Raw genomic sequence first — 22,854 nt, forward strand, 5'->3', positions numbered from 1 at the left:
TTGATACAAAAACCACAGAGACACAAAGCACAGTGGGATGACATTCACACTGTGTCAACCATTACTTTTCTCCCTCTGCTTCTGTTTTGTTTAAACAGAGTGTCCCCCAGACCATAGACAACGAGTTTCGACACCTTCCGACAACACCGCTTTCCATCCTCAAATGTTTATATTTGAACAGGTGTGTTACAAAGTGTGTTTGCTTTCTTCATCCGACCATGCCAACGCGCGTACACGTGTGACATTGTGATGTCATTGTGACATCATCTGTTTCACACCTTGGACTGTCGCACATCCTTCCACTCCATCTGAGTATACTTCAGTGCCTGGGTCTTCTTCTCATCCAACTGGACGTAGTCCACCCTGTACTCATCAGCAAGCAGGGGCTTCTGGAGGAAGGAAGATGGGGGGAGTTGATAAACAATCCTGCTGAAAGATGCCCCCTAAACATATCGTTCCTATTGTTGATAGGTCCAATGACCTATGGGTATTGTGCTCTCTCTCTCTCTCTCTCTCTCTCTCTCTCTCTCTCTCTCTCTCTCTCTCTCTCTCTCTCTCTCTCTCTCTCTCTATTTTTCTCTATCTCTTTCTGTCTTTCTCATTTCATAATCAGACTTCATCATAAAGACTGTAGCAAAAACTGCACACTGCAGCAGGAGTAACTGTTGACTCTCAGTTATTCAGAGGATGCGTCCAAATTCAAATACAAATTCTTGTCATATGTTCTCTCAAATGAGGCAGCCTGTAAGCAAGCATTAGAATTCTTTGCACTTTGCATTTCATCTACCGTCAGAATGAACGTCACAAAAACTGAGTCACCAGCTTATTACTATGGAGATAGACACTTCTGCACTTTTTTCTTCAGTTTTTTGCTTAATGTTGGAGGTGAATCCATCGCTTTAAGAACGTTGTTACAAAAAATATCTGACACAGAGATGAGACCAAACAAGAATACTAACATACAATATTCCTGGCTTTTCGAAATGACGATCTGATAGAAACAACATTAAATAATGCAGAGACTACATCATGCCACTTCAAGAATATGTTGCACTTAAACACAATATGTACACGCACAAGGACTTGTTGCCTGGATACCGCAGAAATTCTCTTTCGGTTCGAGATTGAGTGACATAAAAGATTGAATAATATAAAATCTAATGCCTTTTATGTATTGGCTGTCTGTAGGAATATGATGCCAGTTGGCTTCTACAATGTTTGCTAATACATGTTAAAGAAAACATACTAATTGAGGAGAAAGGCTGTGTGATACTGGATACACAAAAGGAAGACTACAATTTTATGTAGGTGTCCTTAAAACTGTAATTGTGTGATAAACTGGAGGAACAGGCCTTGTTAATGCCGTTAAAAGGTTGAATTGATTTCCTGTCTGGCTGCGTAGACAGTCTATTCCGATCTGTTGACCTCTGCATTCAACATCATTCTTACCTTCTGTACAGGAGAAGGAGATGCTGGGTTGAAGGCCAGAGAAAGGTAGTCGAGGTTGGATCTCCGGCCCCAGAGCTGGGCTGTGGTGTCGGCCGATGGGAGGAACAGCTGTCTGGACTCCTGCAGGGGGTGAGGACAGCCTCAGTCACAGGGACACATGTCATAGGAAGGTATATTGAAAGGATTCGATTCTTACACTATCTAAGGTGAAAAAGTTGTCCAGCTTTTGCTTTGACCTGAACTTTCTTAAGAGTTTGTTTGTGCTCATGGTAACATTACAAGCTTTGTGTAACACTGATACGTGTAACTGTGTAACAATACAACATTACTATTGGACTGCAGCTGACGTCTTGATCTTTAACCCCCGCTGTCAGATGTCTTCTGTCCAGGAGGATATTTCGAGAAATAGAACAAACAAAGCTAAATATACACACGCGATCAAACAAATAAGTTCTGCATGACAAGTCTTAGAATAATTATCTTCCAATACTAAACAATGCTTCATGACGCAGGTCAGGATGTTGTAGGTGTGAGCAGGTATCTCACCCAGGCTCTGTCATGGTCCTGCTCAGAGGAAGGTGAGAGCATTCCCTGATGGTGGACAGCCCTCTCAGATCTAGAGGGGGCGGTCGTGCTGAGGAGCCCAGAGAAACACATGCTTGTTATGACACTTCAGCTGTGCAGCAAACCATGAGTCATGAAACAAAAGAAGAACTGGAGGAAAAAAAACTGTACTTTTTCCAGGAATGCTTCTGTGTCATAGAGAAGACTCATGGGAGTCACAAGATTAAGTGTGTTGTGAAAAAACCTGATCTGTCAGTGCACAACATGCTTGCAGAGGCAAGTTTCAACGCTTCCTACAGCAATTCCCCATAATAAAATAAAAGAAACCCTGTTTAAAAATAGGAATGTGTTCTCTGTCCTCACCCCTCCTGCGAGGTTTAAGATCCCGATTCACGGGCGGCGGGGCCAGCGCTGCCGGAAGCCCCAGAGGGGAGACGGAGTCTGTGCTCATGCTGGAGCTGGTGAAGCTCATGGAGCTGGGGCTCATGGGGAGGTAGCCGTCTGACCCCGCCTCTCCTCCGCAGAGAGCGGGGGAGGCCATGGGGACGTACGAGTCGTCCAGGTAGCTCTGTCGGCCTCCAAAGGGACTCTGGACACAGAGCACAGCACGATCAGCAGACACACACGAGTGGAACGTGAGATTGAAAACTTGACCTGTCAGATGTCGTCTGTGACACGCGAGGCAGAAAAGTTGATGATGATGCAGTTATCAGTTCTCTCACCAAATTAAGACTTAGTCGTTTGTTCCAGTTCCTCACTGCACTGCCTTCAACATCTAGTGAAAATGGAAAAAATGTATCCTCAATAAATGTGTTGCTGTGTGGCTAATAGGTCATAGATGAAAACGTAGTTCACCTCGTAGGGCCAAAGTGCAATAAAAAGCATCTCAGCCAATATGTCAGTGTCTCTTCGTGTGAGTGGAGTGCCATAGGGAGGGGCTGTGCTGGTGGTATACTTCACCTCCTCTGGGATAGTCCAGGCTTGACAGCGATATCCTCCTGGGGAGAGGAGCAGCTAGACCCCCTGCGGCCCCCAGGGACCCCCCCGCACCCTCATCCGCCGTGGCCTCCGACAGGTGAACGGGCTTCGGGGGCAGAGGGGGAGGGGTCTGCCCCTCCACACTCACCTCCGACAGGGGAGAAGAATAGAGCTTGTCGAACTGAAAAACGTCGGGGGTGCGATGAAGGTTTGGTGGAGAGGAGGATGAAGATGAGAAGTTGAACGGCCTGTCAAGAAAGGTGGGGGCGCAGGGAGCGCTAAAGGGGGGTTCGGATGTCCTGGCGTGGGGGAAGGGGGACAGACAGGGTCCTGTGAGGGGGAAGGGGGACAGACAGGGTCCTGAGAGGGGGAAGGAGGACGGACCGGGTCCTGTGAGGGGGAAGGGGGACGGACCGGGTCCTGTGAGGGGGAAGGGGGACGGACCGGGTCCTGTGAGGGGGAAGGGGGATGGACCGGGTCCTGTGAGGGGGAAGGGGGACGGACCGGGTCCTGTGAGGGGGAAGGGGGATGGACAGGGTCCTGTGAGGGGGAAGGGGGACGGACAGGGGTCGGTGCATGGAGGTGACGAGAAGGAGTCTTCGATAGTGTTGTCTGACGAGTTCTGTTCCAGAGATCTCTCCGAGTTCGAAAAACTGTCACTGTCAGAAAAAAAGAAAATAAGTCTGACAAACAGCATACAAAATAATATATCTTTAACAACAAACATTGTCATTATTGGTCTGATATCCCAGGGCATTAGAAGAATGGAGGTAGAAGGGGTCAGCATGTCCCTACCAATATCAAGACACCAGTGACACATCAACATCAGCTATCAGCAGCAGAGCAGGGTAGCGGTGTTAGCACACAGGGTGTCCCCACGGGGGTTCCACCCCACACACTGGGTCAGGAGGCAGCCGTACCTTCTGATACTGACCCTATCCCCAGTCTTGCACTGCGACAGGAAGAGGTAGTCCCGGGGGTAGCTGGATTCTGATTGGTTCAGCGTCGCTCGCCTGTCATGGTTTCCTGTAAAGGACGTCGCGGGCGAGGGCTGCTGAGAGGTCGGGGTCTGAGAGAAGCCTTCCTCTGATTCTGAAACTACAGACAGAGAGAGACAGAGAGAGAGAGACAGAGACAGAGACAGAGACAGAGAGAGAGAGAGAGAGAGAGAGAGAGAGAGAGAGAGAGAGAGAGAGAGAGAGAGAGAGAGAGAGAGCAATGAAGATGGTGACCAGTGTTACGGTGGGAAGCATCATACAAGACTTCATAAAGTATCTGTTTAACGTTTGTCTTAAACGTTGTTACACTAAATGTCCAGCAGAGGGCCCTGTCTTGGAGCCCCCTCAACTGAACTACCTCCACAAAGATAAGCTGCTTAATCAACCATCTAAACTGAAAAACCTATCTGCTAAACACAATGTTCTGTGTGGCTCAACCCCCACAAGACTTGTGTTGTGTAAACACCTTTCATGTTGCATAAACATTTGACATGTGTAGCATAAACACGATCTTGCTACTGAAAATAGGTCAGAAACTGTATGGAGAGTTTGAAATGCTTAGACTGACTGGTGATGATACGTGATGATACGTATGTTTTCATGTCATTTCAAAGGTTATTGTTGAATAACATAATGCTTGAAGATGGAAAATAATCCAGCTTCGGAGAAATAAACGTTTTGCACTTTTCTCTTGGTTGAAGAAGAATTCCTTCCCCAGACTGGAGGTCTGTCTGTGCTGTGCAGGGGAGTCAACCAGGATTGGGTGTTTCATTGACTCACTCTGTGTTATCTTTTCCAGTAATGTGTAAGCCTGATCTGCAGACCAGTTCTACTCCCATATCTCCCCTCTTTGTTACAGCATCAGGCCGTCTCTCTATCTATTCCACACAGATGACAATGTTTTACTCAATGTTCCAACTGCCAGCTCTTACCCAGAGTTCCTATCCTGTCTGAACCAGACGCAGGCTGAAGGACCCTGCATTAACCACGCTTGAGCCTGAGCTTCAGTACGCGCCGAGCGGACACACACAACGCTCTGGAAACACTTTTTTATGACGAATGCAAATGACAGAGCGCGGTATTCAAATAGGTGAATGTGCATAGGAAAATGTATGTTATCCGACACGAGAAGGCTTGGACACTGTTGCTATGACATTAGTCTGAGTCAGTTGGGTCAGTTGGGTTAACTCCAATCTGGGTCAGTTGGGTCAGTAGGGTAAACTCTAATCTGAGTTAGTTGGGTTAGTTGGGTCAGTTGGGTCAGTTTGGTCAGTTGGGTTAGTTGGGTTAGTTGGGTCAGTTGGGTTAGTTGGGTTAGTTTGGTCAGTTGGGTTAGTTTGGTTAGTTTGGTCAGTTTGGTCAGTTGGGTTAGTTTGGTCAGTTGGGTTAGTTGGGTTAGTTGGGTTAGTTTGGTCAGTTGGGTTAGTTTGGTCAGTTGGGTTAGTTGGGTTAGTTTGGTCAGTTGGGTTAGTTTGGTCAGTTGGGTTAGTTTGGTCAGTTGGGTTAGTTGGGTTAGTTGGGTCAGTTGGGTTAGTTGGGTTAGTTGGGTTAGTTGGGTTAGTTGGGTCAGTTGGGTCAGTTTGGTCAGTTGGGTTAGTTGGGTTAGTTGGGTTAGTTGGGTCAGTTGGGTCAGTTTGGTCAGTTTGGTCAGTTGGGTTAGTTGGGTCAGTTGGGTTAGTTGGGTTAGTTGGGTTAGTTGGGTTAGTTGGGTTAACTCTAGTCTGTGTTGATTGGATGTTTCATGGCTCCTACCTGTTCCATCGTCCAGAGGTCCGCAGTGGCAGATCTGGCTGATGCTGTACACCCAGCATTTCATCTCCTCCTCCGTTTTGGCCACCAGGTAAAAGACCCGTGAGGAGGTCTTCACCACGAACAGATGCTGGTTCTGGAACTCCCTCCTGACCAGCCACTGCTCCTGCATCAGCTGGACCTCACACTCCTTCAGGTCGATGGTGCGGATGGGCCTCCTAGACGTCTTGTTCCTGTAGTACTCCAGGACGTCAGGGTTTCCGCTCATGCGCCCGCCGCGAAGCACAAACCATCGCTTCCTCCACGCCTGGGGATGAGGGGGAGTGGTGGGGGATGAGGGGAGAGTGGTGGGGGATGAGGGGAGAGTGGAGAGGGATGAGGGGAGAGTGGAGAGGGATGAGGGGAGAGTGGTGGGGGATGAGAAGAGAGTGGAGGGGGATGAGGGGAGAGTGGTGGGGGATGAGGGGAGAGTGGTGGGGGATGAGGGGGAGTGGTGGGGGATGAGGGGAGAGTGGTGGGGGATGAGGGGGAGTGGAGGGGGATGAGGGGGAGTGGTGGGGGATGAGGGGGAGTGGTGGGGGATGAGGGGAGAGTGGTGGGGGATGAGGGGAGAGTGGTGGGGGATGAGGGGGAGTGGAGGGGGATGAGGGGAGAGTGGTGGGGGATGAGGGGGAGTGGAGGGGGATGAGGGGAGAGTGGTGGGGGATGAGGGGAGAGTGGTGGGGGATGAGGGGGAGTGGTGGGGGATGAGGGGAGAGTGGTGGGGGATGAGGGGAGAGTGGTGGGGGATGAGGGGGAGTGGTGGGGGATGAGGGGAGAGTGGTGGGGGATGAGGGGGAGTGGAGGGGGATGAGGGGAGAGTGGTGGGGGATGAGGGGAGAGTGGAGGGGGATGAGGGGAGAGTGGAGAGGGATGAGGGGGGAGTGGAGGGGGATGAGGGGAGAGTGGTGGGGGATGAGGGGAGAGTGGTGGGGGATGAGGGGAGAGTGGTGGGGGATGAGGGGAGAGTGGTGGGGGATGAGGGGAGAGTGGAGGGGGATGAGGGGAGAGTGGAGAGGGATGAGGGGAGAGTGGTGGGGGATGAGAAGAGAGTGGAGGGGGATGAGGGGAGAGTGGTGGGGGATGAGGGGAGAGTGGAGGGGGATGAGGGGGAGTGGAGGGGGATGAGGGGAGAGTGGTGGGGGATGAGGGGGAGTGGAGGGGGATGAGGGGAGAGTGGTGGGGGATGAGGGGGAGTGGTGGGGGATGAGGGGAGAGTGGTGGGGGATGAGGGGAGAGTGGTGGGGGTTCAAACTAAAGTTACAACTTTGGACTCCAGATCAAGAGGTTTAGGCTCCTTTTCCAAGGCTCCTGTATGTCGCTTTGGAAAAAAGCACCTGCTTATTGCTAAATAGAATTGTTCCATGTATTTATACCTTTATATTACAGTGGAATACATAATCAGATCCTTTGTGCACCTGAATGGTTTATCAGTTATTTAGTTACTTTCCAAACACCTCTGTGAGAGAAAGGACAGTTCTTGTTCTGGCTTTTTTTTGTTATGTTGCTGTGACTTGGGGATAATCAATTATATAGTATGCAGTATTTGAAAAACATCTGCATATTGAAAACAACAAAAGCATCTTACAAAACAAAAAAACCTTCACAAATCCCTTTGTCACCTGTGTAAACACCTGACAGCACCAGATACAATACAAACAAGTGTCATCATGATGGGGCCCCTCTCAGAGTAAAGGCCCATGTCAGCCTGTGTCAAATGCATTCAGCGTGGAACAGACAGACTTAGTCATGGAAAAAGCATTGCTGCTACTCTGACCATGCATATCACCTAATGATCATGTACAGTCCCCCAGAATAGACATCCATGTTTTCATCTGGTGTGTTGGGAGGAACTGACAGCAATGATTCCCAGAAGTGCCACAAAGGGGAAGTTATTTCTGAGTAAAAAGAGAGTCACAAACAGCTATATCACCTTAGTAGGCTACATCCTCTGGTCATTTGGTTTTTAGATGGCCCGGTAAAACGATTTAATGTTGCTGTGAGGCGATTACAGAGCCATGTTAAAGTGTATTTTTGTTTGGTTGTTATATTTTAGCCCAACTGCCTCATGAATTCAGAATTCAGGTTATTCATATATTATTGATCTTGTCAGAAGACTGCCAGCATGACATTTCGTGAGGCATAAAATGATAACCTCCTAAAATTTACGAAAATATTTAAAAATGCATAAATAAATATTTAATGAAGGCAAGAGGACTGCTGCCAGTTATTGAGTCACTAAAGGGTGAATATATCGTCAACAACACTGTGAGGTCAATCCTCCTGTTGTTGTAATACCATCAATATCTGCAACGTAGCTTGGCTTGTTCCCCTCCCAGCTACTTCACTCAGAAACTCGTGTTAGACTTGTAAGACTTGTGTTTTGTTTTGAAAGGTATGAACATGACTACATGTGAACATTTCTCTTTGTTTTAGACCAAAACTTTGCCCCTCTTCAGTCCTACCGTAGAAGCAACAACAAAGGCTGACCCAAAGATTTACATCCATTTACAGACCCACATTTACATCCATTCTTCCCACACTGTAACAGAGATAAGGTCAGTTCGGTTTCTTCACTATTATTTATATCATAACCCTTAGTGTTGACTCACTTCTTGGCGGAATCTATACATATGATTACATCTAAACAGCAATTTGTTTAGATTATGCAAACTTTTGAGGATGAATAAAAAGACATTACATAAAATAATTCAGCTTTAAAATATAGTGTATTAATTTACAGAATTTATGTAATAAGGAAAAGTGTAAATGGAAGTTCACGAAAAGAGTCTTACAATAGTATACATTTATTTTCTTAAGAATTTGTTCTCAACCACTGTGTCTGAAATGATGCGTTGCTGTTCGGACATGTTAGAGGTCATAGGTCATTGGACTGGATCCTTGGTGTTTTTCTCTGTCTCGTCTGTTTCTTCAAGTTACTCTGACGGCCCCCTCACACAGAGCACTGTGCAGGGTCCGTCCTTACAATGGAAACCCTTGTACTTCCTGTTTGTCTGTGTCCTCCACAAAGCCCTTGAACTATATTCTGCCAAAAAACGTCTGTGAAGTTACTCTACCTCCAGAGAAATACCACAGTCCCTCTTTCCCTGTTCTAGTTTGAACCACAGTCCTCTCAGAGCTATGTTCTGTGTAGAGGAAGTGCTGGCAGCCATCATACCGCCTGGTCATTTCTGCCTGTCGGGTCATTTTGAAGTGCTTAGCAGGACTTCCCATGTTTCACAATACACACCCAAATTTCACAGAATATAACACCCTCAACGCGTAACTCCTAATGGGTGTGTTGCCTCTTCTCTCCCACACAACAACACTCTCACATGATCCCAACAAAATAACACTCATGCAGTTAAGTTCCACTTATCTTGATGTGGAAAGACACGATTTCAAAACAAAGTTTAAAGCGAAAGACGATGTTTTGCTCACAGGTGCAGGACATAAACAACACAACCGAAAGGGACCACCAAGCAAGTCTACGTTGTGGACCGTGGGAAAGACATCTATGGGTTGTTTTGAAAGAGCAGCGATGCTGAACATCAGCATTGACTACAGTACCACTACCGTGAAAATGAGGAAGAAAGACTCAGAGATAGAAAAACCAGAAGCCGTACACTAATCCTGATACATGTCCCAGCTAGCAACATGCAAAAGGAGCATCTGAAAATGTTAATGTAAACAGCTGCGCAGCAGAGCTGTTGTGTTGATAGAAAATCATGTCTATTTTCTGTCTGTCTCATTCCTTCTCTCTCTCTGTCTCTGTCTCTCTCTCTCTCTCTCTCTCTCTCTCTCTCTCTCTCTCTCTGTCTGTCTCTCTCTCTCTCTCTCTGTTTCTGTCTTGGTGTCTGTCTCTCTCTCTGTGTATCTCTCTCGTGTGCACACACACTCACACACACACACACACACTTACAAACACATATACACCCACACTTACAAACACACACACATTGCTCTGCAGCAGGAACTGGTGCTACTCCAGCTTGGGTAGAGAAAACATCACAATAGCACATAAAACACCCACCCTGCCTGTTACCATACTCACAAATCTCTTCAGTTTTTTTTCAGGGGGAGATTTGATGAGCCAGCCGGTGCAGACCTCATCCCCTGCACTCATCTTGACTGCAGAGTAAATCCGTTGTGTTTTCAAGGTGTAATTCTCTTCAAGCTAATGTAACCGCTGATGTGAAACTGAACGTATCGCCAAGCAGATCCTGTGTTCTTGTATACAGCCTACAGCCGTACCAAAAGGAGGAAGTCAAGCCATTGATCACACTGACAGACAAGGAGAGCAGAGAGAGAGAGAGAGAGAGAGAGAGAGAGAGAGAGAGAGAGAGAGAGAGAGAGAGAGAGAGAGAGAGAGAGAGAGAGAGAGAGAGCGAGAGCGAGAGCGAGAGTGTGTGTGTGAGAGAGAGAAAGAGAGAGGGTGGGTGGGGAGAAGCGGTGTGAGTAAGCGTGCGTCTCTGACAGAGTAGCGAGTGGCTGAGGAGAGAGAGGGAAAGAGGGAAGGGCGGGGGTTGTAACATTTATTTTCATATATTGGCGAGAGAACGTTTACAGAGAGAGGGAATTACGGTGTGCAGGGTGGAGAAGGACCGTACTCTCATCTACATTTGTTTGTAAAACCAGCCACGACTAAGATCTTGAAAAGGATAAAAGACAAATGGTTGCGCCACAGAAAAATGCTGTGAGGGAACTTTTCTCTGCCATCTGTCACTTAAGCTCTTGGCTTCTTCCATACAGCATAGCTATGAAAGAAATAATAACATTACTGCTCTAGACTGGATATTTTATAGTTGATAATATTTTACATCGTGCCATTGTGTTTGAACGAAATAAATCATATCGACAATTTCAGCAACAATGACAGTGCTTTATATTTGGAATAAATTCAATTAAAGTATACATTGCATAAGAGAACGCTATATCGCTGAATATTGGGTGAACTATTTGGCCTACTGTATAATCTGTGGTAAATACAAAAGCAAACCTTCAAAATACATTTGCTTGTACTCATCAGTAACTAATCACTAGTCGCCCTCTCGTGGCGCTCAATCACAGGTTCATAAAATGAATTGTGTAAACTCACGACATCGATCAAGTATTTTCACAAAGGTCGTTAGTCACCAGTGTAGTAATTTCAGGGTGACACAAGATGTTGGTTGACGGTGTTTAGGATGTTTATTTCTTAATTCACAGTGGGAATGCCCCTGTTACTTGTGGTATCGCGGCATTTCACTGCCACATCCGCGCGAGAGATGTTCTGTGCCAGGGGGCGTGTACAGGGCTCGCTCCTCTCACAGTGACGTAGGAGGTTTTTGGCCATGTCGAACTTACAGTGACTGAAATCAAATAACGTTACCGAGCCAGCTAGCTAACTGATGAAAAATAGATATTCGACACAATGTCAGATGAAGAGGTTCCGTCAACTTCCAGAGAGCCTGATCCTGAAATGGATGAGGTGAGTAGATACACGGACGGAAATCTAATTTTTAGACATTTGAGATACAGTGCAGAAGTTTGCTGTATTGTTCATTTGGGGGAGTGGGGGGCTCGGGGGTGAACATGGCGCGAAGGCTTGCACATCTGCCCAGTCCTAGCGAGCTAGCTAGCTACAGATGTGAGCTAGCTAGCTAGCTTTATGTATTCAGGCAGGCTAACATGCACTGTTATGCTTATTGACATGTACATCGTAGCTGTATGACAATGTGAGTCCTGCAGACTTTTAAAGCTGTCAAAAACAGCATGGCAATACCTCCTTGTTCCACTAAAGCTACCTGCGCTGTCACTGCCAGAGTCGTCAGGTTTCTCGTAGCCAGTCTAGCTTCACACTAGCTGGCGGCCAGTCAGTCACAATGTGCATTAAGCAGCCTGCCTATTAGTATACAACTGTCTCTGCTTGTTGCTCAGCGGTACTGTCAGCAACATGTTAGCTAGTAATATGTAGCACAATATAGGTAGAATCAAGCCCAATACTAATGCATTCACATTAGATATATGTAGCAAAGGCCTATGTTTGTAACAGTAATCCACGTTATAAAAAATTGATATATATATATGTATATATATATAACCATGAGCTAACGCAAGACAGGAGCGAATAATCATAAATACATTTCCAAAACATGCAGTTGGGTGTATTTTGAAGTTCCACTGTTTTGGGCTTGTTTACTGTTATATTTAATATCACCTCCCATTTTCAATATACATGTTGTACGATTTTATGAAAGACAGACCATTTAGTATTTTCCTGGACATAACTTTGCATGTTTGGGGATCTCATGATTTGAAGCAGGCAGCTGATGACCCACCTTTCCAGCTCGAGACCCCCCCCAAGGCCGTGGCTAGAGTCGAGGGCGATGTGGACCCTGAGTATGAGGAAAAGCGGGTGAGGAATCTCTGTCTCCTCGATCCAATATGACCTGCCACTCACTTTTAAGGGATTGATCGCTCCCTGTAGAGTTCAATATCATCAGTAAATAGATTGGTAATTAATTATAGCTTACAGCATAATCTCCCAGTATAAGAAGCAGGTAGATACTCAGAGATACATCACGTCAAGGTGATCTAATTGGAGATCCATGTATGAGTTTACTGAGTGAACATTTCATGAAACGAGAATTACAATGTAACAGTATAGATTGAGACAGAAAAACAACTCCTTGTCTGATTCTGTCTTCTGTTTCCCCCCTGTGGTAAGATAGAGGTAGTGCACATTGGGATTCATAATCAGTAGGGAGAGTAAAGATTCAAAACCAACATCATGTAAATTATGAAACACAACTTGTCTGTTATCTTCTTTTTCATAGTCTCCCCTCTTCTCTTGTCTAGAAAACAGACCGAGCGAATCGTTTTGAGTTCCTGTTGAAGCAGACAGAGCTGTTTGCACATTTTATTCAGCCTGCGTCCCAGAAATCTCCCACTTCCCCTCTGAAAGTGAAGCTCGGACGCCCGCGTGTCAAACAGGACGAAAAACAAAACCTGCTCTCTATCGGAGAGTAAGTCAAACACACAAAACCTGCTCTCTATCGGAGAGTAAGTCAAACACACAAAACTTGCTCTCTATCGGAGAGTAAGTCAAACACACAAACGAGGATTGTAAGAGCAAAGTTGTAAAAACGAGAGCAAAGAACACACCTGTGTTAAAACATCGGCGTAAAACAAATAACATCAAGGAGCTACATCAGAAAAAAAAAATGCAGACAAGGAAGAATATTGATGAAGGAGATGTGTGTAAGAAATAACTCACTGTGCTTCATTTGCGGCTGAGCCAGTACAAGATAACCAAGTGTTGTCGTTGTAATCAGTGACTGTGGATCTGATTTCAGTAATCGTCACAGAAGAACAGAACAGGAAGAGGATGAAGAGCTTCTGTCGGAGAGTAGGAAGGCTGCCAACGTCCTTGTCCGCTTCGAAGAGTCTCCCTCCTGTAGGACGCTCTTGTTTTGTTGGACTGTCACTCCTGCCTCTGTCGCCACACTGCTCAGACAGATTTAGATTTCTGAAGATACTAAAACATATTTAGATCTCTAAAGTTACTAAAACATATTTAGATCTCTGAAGATACTAAAACATATTTAGATCTCTGAAGATACAAACATATTTAGATCTCTGAAGATACTAAAACATATTTCGTTTATTTTTACCGTATGAAACGTCTCGTCAGATGTTAAAAACGGAACGCTGAGGGATTACCAAGTCAGAGGGCTCAACTGGATGATCTCTCTGTACGAGAACGGCATCAACGGGATCCTCGCTGATGAGATGGTAATGACACAACTCGTAACTGGTACCCAATCAAACGTCACTTCCCTGTGGGCCCGTCCCGGTTGAGATTGGGCCCAACTGACCCTGTACTTGTGTTTTGCACCCCAGGGCTTAGGGAAGACCCTGCAGACCATCGCGTTGCTAGGATACCTGAAGCACTACAGGAACATTCCAGGTCCTCACATGGTGTTGGTTCCCAAGTCAACGCTTCACAACTGGATGAATGAGTTCAAGAGATGGGTGCCAACTCTGAAGGCTGTTTGTCTTATCGGAGACAAGGATGCTCGGGTATTGAACTATCAGTCTCCTACAGAAGATGTGTAGGTTTCATATGTTGGTGGCAGTGGCGTGTTCAGGGAGTGGCCTAGGGTGGCACGAGCCACCCCTGAAATCTGATTGGCCTCCCCAATATCTTAAAATATGATTGGCTATATGCCCAGTCAGAGCCTCAGAGGCGGGCCACCACTGGTGCCACCCCTATCAAAAATGTCTGGACACGCCCCTGGTTGGTGGGACATATTTAACTGTCACATTCCTCAGTTTTTAAAATATTTAAAAGCAGTCTTACCACATTTTAAATAAAGCTATGCTCCTGTCCTACTTATCTCTTAACTATATATCGATCACTAGCAAAGACTAGAAAGGTAGGAATGACTGTATTGATTGGGTCTTGCTTGTCTAGGCTGCGTTTGTGCGCGACGTGATGATGCCCGGAGAGTGGGATGTCTGTGTGACGTCATATGAAATGGTCATCCGGGAAAAGTCAGTGTTCAAGAGGTTCAACTGGAGATATTTGGTCATCGATGAAGCTCACAGGATCAAAAATGAGAAATCCAAAGTAATTATCTCCCCTTCATATGTACCCTGTATTTCAACCTCCATCATTCTGTATACGGACGTTTTTTATCGGATTATCAGAAGCTCTAATGGTGTTCAGTGTCGAGACTCATTTCAGATTTGTCATCTGTCCTCAGCTCTCTGAGATTGTGCGGGAGTTTAAAACCACCAACCGCCTCCTTCTGACCGGCACGCCGCTGCAGAACAACCTGCATGAGCTGTGGGCCCTGCTCAACTTCCTCCTACCGGACGTCTTCAACTCTGCCAACGTAAGTCTCCACCCTGCCTGGAAACACTTCTCTAGATCCAGTCCTGTCCTCCAGGGGAAATACAGAGGACACCAGCACGGTCTCTATCTCTGCTCAGACGGTATGTTGCTGCGGAAAAAGACATGTGCGTTGTTCCGTTGCTCCGCGTCGAAACACCCTTCGGGTGTTTATTTAAGTTAAATTGTTAAATGTATTTGTCTCTGATGTCACATTTACACCAGATTCAGTGAGATTCAGTCAGTCGCTGAACTTCTAAGCATCACGGGACCAGACTGTTGTCTTTCTGAGAGAGCAGAAAGCATAGTCATCATCCCTCAGACTCATCCCAGTGTCGAGGCTCGTAGACTGCCCCCTGAGCGCTCTGCTCATCATACGGAGCCTGTCGCAGCTTCTCCAGATTGCATCTCTGAATCAAAAGAAAATCCTCTCGTCTCATTATCTGAAGGCTGAGAGCTGTTACCCAGCGTTCCTCAGCATCGGGAACAGAACAACATTTCTTTTGTACATTTTTTACATTTTCAGGACTTCGATTCTTGGTTCGACACAAACAACTGTCTAGGGGACCAGAAGCTGGTTGAGAGACTGCATGCGGTAAGCTTTGATTTACAAATTCCTGGTCCTTAGAGAATACCTACCCAAACTGCTCACTGTGTTTCTCTGTAGTTACTTTGTACTTGAGACGGGAAACAATCTAACCGAACACAAAACATGCACATAGAAAATGTTTTGCAACACTATCATGCGTTTGATGTATCATCCTGACATGATGTAAGTGGTGTTTCGCTGTGTGTGGTATGTTTGTTCAGGTTCTGAGGCCTTTTCTCCTGCGTCGCATCAAAGCGGAGGTGGAAAAAAACCTACCTCCTAAAAAGGAAGTGAAAATTTACCTGGGACTGAGTAAGATGCAGAGAGAATGGTGGGTATTTCTGACAGACTGGAGCTTTTATTCTACTGTAACCCGTAGCACCTATTTGAGATGCTTCGTCCTTGAATACGTCTGCGTCTGTAACAGGTACACTCGCATCCTGATGAAGGACATCGACATCCTGAACTCTGCGGGGAAGATGGATAAGATGCGTCTGCTGAACATCCTCATGCAGCTGAGGAAGTGCTGTAACCACCCGTACCTGTTTGACGGGGCCGAGCCGGGGCCCCCCTACACCACAGACACACACCTGGTCATCAACAGCGGCAAGATGATGGCTCTGGACAAGCTTCTGCCCAAAGTCCAAGAACAAGGTTTCAACGCAGATTGCTTTTCTTTTATTTCCATAATAGGATGTGAATGAGACAAAAAATAACTCTGATTGATATTAAGTAGATGGGAGGAATTGAGAAATGTAATATTGCAACGGGTACTTTTTTTCTGTGCCAGTCAGAATACCAATTCTTTGAACCTGATGATTATCTCTGCAAAGAGTGAGGACATCCTTATGCCATGCAGACTCCTGTCTCCGCTTCCTGACTGAATTAATGCTAAATTCATCATTAGCTCACGTTGGGGTTTTTGATGAGGAAAAGTTCATTTGACTGTCAAATAGGCTCATTTGACATTACATTAATTAAACCTTACTGCCTTCAAGGGAGACTCATGAATAATTTGTTAGTTTTCTTTGCCCTCTCTCTCTATGAAGACAGGAATTGCTCCTTGCTCCTGTGCCCTGGCAGTCTGTGGAGTTCTGTAACAGACCAACTGTACTCTGTCTTATTGGCTGTAGGGTCTCGAGTGCTCATCTTCAGTCAGATGACCCGCGTCCTTGACATCCTGGAGGACTACTGCATGTGGAGGGGTTACGAGTACTGTCGTCTGGACGGGAACACGTCACACGAAGCCAGACAGGTAGAGAACAGACACATCTGTAGTCCTCACACATCAGAAGAAGACTCCTCCATCCTCTGCTCTGTGTTCCTTTTCCCTCTCTGACACAATGAACATATTTGAAATATTGTACATAATGTTGTTTCTTTTCTTCTTCCTTGTGAACATGTTTTGTAGCAAGCCATAGAGGCCTACAATGCTCCAAACAGTAGCAAGTTCATTTTCATGTTGAGCACCAGAGCTGGGGGTTTGGGCATAAACCTGGCAACCGCCGATGTGGTCATCCTGTACGACTCTGACTGGAACCCTCAAGTAGACCTGCAGGCCATGGTTAGAAACATCTCAGTCCTGTCTGTGTTGGATGTCAAAGAGTCGCTATCGCTAATGTCTCTGAAGTACGACTGAATCCTTCTCGCCAGAGCCTCAACTGCTCGTCTTAAAATACCTTGGATGAAACTACGGGGTTTCCTTAACGGCTGACTGATGAATTAGGGGTGGGGAAAAAAACGATTCACAACATTTCACAAATGAAAAACATCGGGGGGGTTGTGTTTTTTTTGTAATTTATTTATTAAAAACCGTGAATAGATTTTTTATCGATTCGTGACCCCAAGAATCGAATCGTGAGGTACCAAAAGATTCCCACCCCTACTGATGATGTTGTGTTTGTCTGAAATGTAGACTCTGAAAGGCAACCAGTGTGTTTGTGTTTAACCCTCTAGGACAGGGCTCATAGAATTGGTCAGAAGAAACCAGTGCGTGTGTTCCGCCTCATCACTGATAATACAGTCGAGGAGAGGATTGTAGAGAGAGCTGAGAGGAAGTTGAGGCTAGACTCCATTGTTATTCAACAAGGTATTTAGCATGGCTTGTATCACAAATGTATCGCAAAACAATCAAGATAGTTTTTGACACGTTTTAACGATTGTAATTCCACAAACCACAGACTCTCCTTTAGTTTTGTGGAGTAACTTCTCTGGAAAACCTTCTTTGGGACAGGCAAGAAAAGGACTTAACGTTAGGAGATGAACTGGAGCTTGGCATGGTTGTGTTTCCCACCACTGTGTTGCTGTGTGCTTTTTAGGTAGGCTGATCGACCAGCAGTCCACCAAACTGGGGAAGGACGAAATGCTGCAGATGATTCGCCACGGCGCTACGCACGTGTTCGCCTCCAAGGATAGTGAGCTCACGGAGGAAGACATCAACACCATCCTGGAGCGAGGAGCTAAGAAGGTGAGCTACACCTGGCGTTAGTCTGGAGCGTGGAGCTAACAAGGTGAGCTACGCCTGGCGTTAGTCTGGAGCAAGGAGCTAACAAGGTGAGCTACGCCTGGCGTTAGTCTGGAGCGTGGAGCTAACAAGGTGAGCTACGCCTGGCGTTAGTCTGGAGCAAGGAGCTAACAAGGTGAGCTACGCCTGGCGTTAGTCTGGAGCGTGGAGCTAACAAGGTGAGCTACGCCTGGCGTTAGTCTGGAGCAAGGAGCTAACAAGGTGAGCTACGCCTGGCGTTAGTCTGGAGCGTGGAGCTAACAAGGTGAGCTACGCCTGGCGTTAGTCTGGAGCGTGGAGCTAACAAGGTGAGCTACGCCTGGCGTTAGTCTGGAGCGTGGAGCTAACAAGGTGAGCTACGCCTGGCGTTAGTCTGGAGCGTGGAGCTAACAAGGTGAGCTACGCCTGGCGTTAGTCTGGAGCGTGGAGCTAACAAGGTGAGCTACGCCTGGCGTTAGTCTGGAGCGTGGAGCTAACAAGGTGAGCTACGCCTGGCGTTAGTCTGGAGCGTGGAGCTAACAAGGTGAGCTACGCCTGGCGTTAGTCTGGAGCGTGGAGCTAACAAGGTGAGCTACGCCTGGCGTTAGTCTGGAGCGTGGAGCTAACAAGGTGAGCTACGCCTGGCGGTAGTGGGACGCTGGCGTCCAGCCGGGACGCAGTGTAACTGTTGTGATGTTTGTCCCAGACGGCGGAGATGAACGAGCGCATGGAGAAGCTGGGGGAAGACTCTCTCAGGGACTTCACCATGGATATGGGAGCAGCGGAGACCAGCCTCTACAACTTTGAAGGGGAGGATTACAGAGAGAAGCAGAAAGTAAACAACCTTCAGACCCACGTTTTTTACGTGTTGTGTTGTTGTTGTGTTTCCATTCACATTGGACTGCACTGGGGATGGGTGTGGATCTTTGGTAAAACTACTGCAGATCAAGAGGTCTCAGGTTCAGATCCCCCCGTGTAATGTAGCTTTGGAGAAAAGCGTTTGCTGTATAAGAAGCCATCTGACTCCCAGTTATAACGGTCACCATACAGGGCCGAGTCTTGCACTGACGGCTGACCCCACACGGGCCTCTCCTTTCAGCTGAGCATGATGGAGTGGATCGAACCTCCTAAACGAGAGCGCAAAGCCAACTATGCTGTGGACGCCTACTTCAGAGAAGCCCTGCGCGTCAGTGAACCCCGCGCCCCCAAGGTAACGCTCACTCACACATTAATCACCGGGAAATTTCAAGGGCGGCCTTGCCTGCAGTCTGTGCTACCAGAGGATGGCTTTTGCAACTCGACTCCATTTCCAGCCGTGTTGATGCGATGCTGGTCAGTGGAGTCATGAGTGGTGTTCAGTGGAGTGGTAAATGTTGGTCTGGCTCTGGCAGTGGGGACTGAGACGTGTTGACTGGCTTTCAGGCTCCTCGGCCGCCCAAACAGCCCAGCATCCAGGACTTCCAGTTCTTTCCCCCTCGCCTGTTTGAGCTGCTGGAAATGGAGATCCTTCACTACAGGAAGACCATAGGCTACAAGGTGATTTTATTTTTTAATGTATTTTTTGGGGGGAGAGTTTTTAATGCTTTATTAGACGGTTCTTAGGTTGAAGTGTGACAGGAAAGGCAAGAGGAGAGAGAGAGGAAGACATGCAGCTCAGGGATTCACTAGATTTGAACCCGGGTCGCTGCGGTAAGGCCTCAGCCTACATGGTATACGCACTTATCTGGTGAGCTGCCAGGGTGCCCCATTGTCTAGTTTTTAAATTGCCCCTCATGGGCAATAACGATCACCTTGACCTGCGAGTCAGCTGTCGTGCAGTACGGAACAAAATCCTTTCGATTCCACAATACCTCCTGTGGCACTTCCTGCTAACACCATTTTTTAGAGTGGCTCTGTATTTGAGAAGTTCTGTATCGGAAAAACGACAGTTTGAATTCCCCGGCGCTGGCTCTAGACTGAGGCAAATGAGTTGTGAGAGAGTGGACAGAGTCAGTGAAAGTGTGTCCCAGCTGACAGAAGGGCCGGGGTCCTCGCTGGGCCAGGACAGCAGCTGCCAGCGCCTGAACAGCGGTGTCTTGGTGCCAGGCACACAGTCACACACGCCCCCTCTAATGCCACCTGATCCCTGCATACATCTGCCCAGGGCTCTGCTGTCACCCTGGGTCAGCCGGTCTGTGGCCCCTGCTCTTACAGAGAAGGAGAGGGGAGATGGGGGGAGGGAGGGGAGAGAGAGAGATGGGGCCAGAGAGAGACAGAGAGATAGGGCCAGAGAGAGACAGAGAGATGGGGCCAGAGAGAGAGATGGGGCCAGAGAGAGACAGAGAGATGGGGCCAGAGAGAGAGGGAGAGATGGGGCCAGAGAGAGAGATAGGGCCAGAGAGAGAGATGGGGCCAGAGAGAGACAGAGAGATAGGGCCAGAGAGAGACAGAGAGATGGGGCCAGAGAGAGACAGAGAGATGGGGCCAGAGAGAGACAGAGAGATGGGGCCAGAGAGAGACAGAGAGATGGGGCCAGAGAGAGACAGAGAGATGGGGCCAGAGAGAGGTGGAGGGATGTAGAGTCCCTGGAGTCTGAAAGTGTTCTGTCCCTCCGTGCTTCAGGTGCCCAGGAGCCCTGATGTCCCCGGCTCTGCCCAGGTGCAGAAGGAGGAGCAGAAGAAGATCGATGAGGCGGGGCCCCTGACGGCGGAAGAGACGGAGGAAAAGGAGAAGCTGCTGACCCAGGTACAGTGTGACCCCGATGGGCCACCGTACAGGCTGTCTGTCGTTTCAAAATAAACCACACCATCTTTTTTCAGATCATAGATGCAAAATGTTTAATTTTAAAATCTAAAAGACTCCTGTTGATCTGGTAGGGGTGTTTCTGTCTAAAGTAAGTCTATTTAGTATTTACTTGGACCTGCTGCAGTTTGGGGCTTGTTTGTTTTCCACTGCTTGTTATGCAGGGCTTCACCAGCTGGAACAAGCGAGATTTCAATCAGTTCATCAAAGCCAACGAGAAATACGGCCGTGACGACATTGACAACATCGCCCGTGAAGTGGAGGGCAAAAGCCCTGAGGAAGTCATCGAGTATTCCGGTGAGATACACAAGATTACTGCGCTTATCATTCACATCATCTGAATAAACGTTTTATTTGTTCCAGTTTCCAAAATATTATTACTGCGTTAGTGATAAATGCATGTCAATCCAGTGCTCTAAAACATATTTTTTTGCATTCGAGCCATTTTCTGGGAGCGCTGCAATGAGCTCCAGGATGTTGAGAAGATCATGGCCCAGATCGAGCGTGGGGAGGCTAGGATCCAGCGCAGGATCAGCATCAAGAAGGCTTTAGACGCCAAGGTGCCGCCCATGTTTGTAACCTCCCTGTGAGTGTGAAGGTATGTCATTCAGCCAGCTTCTCACGGTCGGGCCCTACCACGTGTTGTGGCATGTGCTGCAGATCGGGAGGTACAAGGCTCCGTTCCACCAGCTGAGGATCCAGTACGGGACCAACAAAGGCAAGAACTACACGGAGGAAGAGGATCGCTTCCTCATCTGCATGCTGCACAAGATGGGCTTCGACAAGGAGTGCGTCTACGAGGAACTGAGGCAGTGTGTCCGGAACGCTCCGCAGTTCAGATTCGACTGGTTCATCAAGTCCCGGACCGCCATGGTACGTACGGAGATGACGGTTGAAAGAAAAACGTGAAGGGCGGTGGGATTAACAAAGGGTTCATCGATGGTTGTTTGTTGTAGGAGCATCTGTTTCAATACTGTTGCGTGTTTCTCAGGAACTGCAACGCCGTTGTAACACACTCATCTCTCTCATCGAGAAAGAGAACCTGGAGATCGAGGAGAAAGAGAGAGCTGAGAAGAAGAAAAGAGCTCCCAAAAGCCAAACAGTAATGGATGTTTACAGCTTTTGGAAACAATGATGTGTATTGACTCAACTGACTCAATCCTCATGTCCAGGGGATGGGTAATGAGTAAAGATTTAATAAAGGGGATTTAAGAACCAGACTGTGTAAAACATATTCTGCTTCTCATTTCTTTTTCAGGCTCACAAAAGAAAAGCGGATGGATCCTGCGAAGCTGGAAGAAAAGACAAGAAGTCCAGAGCCTGACCTGAAGCCTGGGTCAGAGCCTGAAGCCTGGGTCAGAGCCTGAGGCCTGGGTCAGAGCCTGAAGCCTGGGTCAGAGCCTGAGGCCTGGGTCAGAGCCTGAGGCCGGGTCAGAGCTGAGGAACACTTTGCGTAATCAATCATTCATCTGAATCATCATATTGAGGTCACAGGTTTGGTCGATCATAAAAAAGAAAAAGAAATGTTAGTCAACAAAACACAGCTGTTGTTACTTGTCAAAGTGAGTGGCTTCTCTAATTTTGTAAGACATTTTGTAAAACTCTTTTTGCAGTTGTTTGATGCACTTTGAAACCTAACATGCTGTCGTGTCAGTCTAAATCTGTTCTGTTGTTTTATCCAGCTCCGGGCATGAGAGGTCATAAGCTAGTGCCGCTAAGGAGAATGCCACAGAGCGTTAGATGGCATTTTGGTGGATATTGAAACCTGGCATGGTTTCATATGTAACATTTGCATCCCCCGAGCTGGTGTTGTTTGGCAGCGTGATGAAGAAAAACAGCTTTGTATGTTTTCTGTTTTGTTTTTTGCATTTGGCTCTTGCAGGTCTGTGTTCGACATATTCTCTTACGAAAAGTCATTTGTATGCACCTTGTAGCCCATCGCTTAGTTTGCACAATTACTGCTCTTACGTTAAATTACATTTTATCTCACCTTTTAAGCTTAACTTGAGTAGTAGTATTTTAACAAAACAATGATGTACCCTGCTTTTGCTATATAATTTTTTTTATGTTTGAGTTCCGTGTTATTAAAACAAAACCAGACAAATCTGGTTCTACGTTATTGGCATTTTTCGATTAATTGAAACGAGTTGTTCCAGAAATTGGAATCACATGCAGAACACAATATCTTGCCTGTTTGTGGCTCAGATTCTTGCAGTTGAAGTGCATTGCATGCACACATGGGGGCAACATAACGCTGTCTCACGATAGCTGTAGCAGAAGAATAAACTGACATTAGATATAATCTGTATTTAGCCAATCTACACATAGCTGCTGGTGTAGGAATCCA

The 22,854-nt window shown here is 47.0% G+C and overlaps 2 protein-coding genes across 6 annotated transcripts; one reads left to right on the forward strand and one right to left on the reverse strand.

Annotated features, from left to right (window-relative positions):
* Positions 1–104: 104 nt before the first annotated feature.
* Positions 105–10,135, reverse strand: gab3 (GRB2 associated binding protein 3). Its single transcript, XM_047020906.1, has 10 exons — positions 9,832–10,135; positions 5,742–6,045; positions 3,912–4,089; positions 2,974–3,650; positions 2,736–2,788; positions 2,377–2,602; positions 1,996–2,083; positions 1,779–1,830; positions 1,450–1,569; positions 105–389 (listed from the first exon to the last, which is right to left on the reverse strand). The coding sequence occupies exons 1-10, from the start codon at positions 9,901–9,903 to the stop codon at positions 273–275; spliced, it is 1,887 nt and encodes a 628-aa protein (XP_046876862.1). The 5' UTR covers positions 9,904–10,135; the 3' UTR covers positions 105–272.
* Positions 10,136–10,303: 168 nt separating this feature from the next.
* Positions 10,304–22,626, forward strand: smarca1 (SWI/SNF related, matrix associated, actin dependent regulator of chromatin, subfamily a, member 1). 5 transcript variants are annotated; one of them, XR_006956132.1, is made up of 24 exons: positions 10,304–11,247; positions 12,079–12,174; positions 12,618–12,784; positions 13,115–13,215; positions 13,453–13,553; positions 13,662–13,841; positions 14,236–14,391; positions 14,528–14,659; positions 15,182–15,250; positions 15,466–15,575; positions 15,672–15,898; positions 16,378–16,499; positions 16,656–16,808; positions 17,201–17,333; positions 17,563–17,711; positions 18,433–18,561; positions 18,826–18,936; positions 19,149–19,262; positions 20,328–20,450; positions 20,683–20,804; positions 20,949–21,067; positions 21,168–21,380; positions 21,499–21,609; positions 21,766–22,626. XR_006956132.1 is itself a non-coding variant. In XM_047020532.1 (24 exons), exons 1-24 carry the CDS (start codon positions 11,191–11,193, stop codon positions 21,829–21,831), a joined length of 3,069 nt encoding a protein of 1,022 aa, XP_046876488.1. In that variant the 5' UTR covers positions 10,836–11,190; the 3' UTR covers positions 21,832–22,626. The 5 variants fall into 5 exon arrangements, 4 of the variants coding, with proteins under 4 accessions (XP_046876488.1, XP_046876486.1, XP_046876490.1 ...); XM_047020532.1 differs by having other exon boundaries at positions 10,836–11,247; positions 12,082–12,174; positions 20,672–20,804; XM_047020530.1 differs by having other exon boundaries at positions 10,837–11,247; positions 20,672–20,804.
* The last annotated feature ends 228 nt before the right edge of the window (positions 22,627–22,854 follow it).

This window comes from Hypomesus transpacificus, chromosome 5 (assembly GCF_021917145.1).
Source record: "Hypomesus transpacificus isolate Combined female chromosome 5, fHypTra1, whole genome shotgun sequence".
In the NCBI taxonomy this organism is placed as follows: domain Eukaryota; kingdom Metazoa; phylum Chordata; class Actinopteri; order Osmeriformes; family Osmeridae; genus Hypomesus; species Hypomesus transpacificus.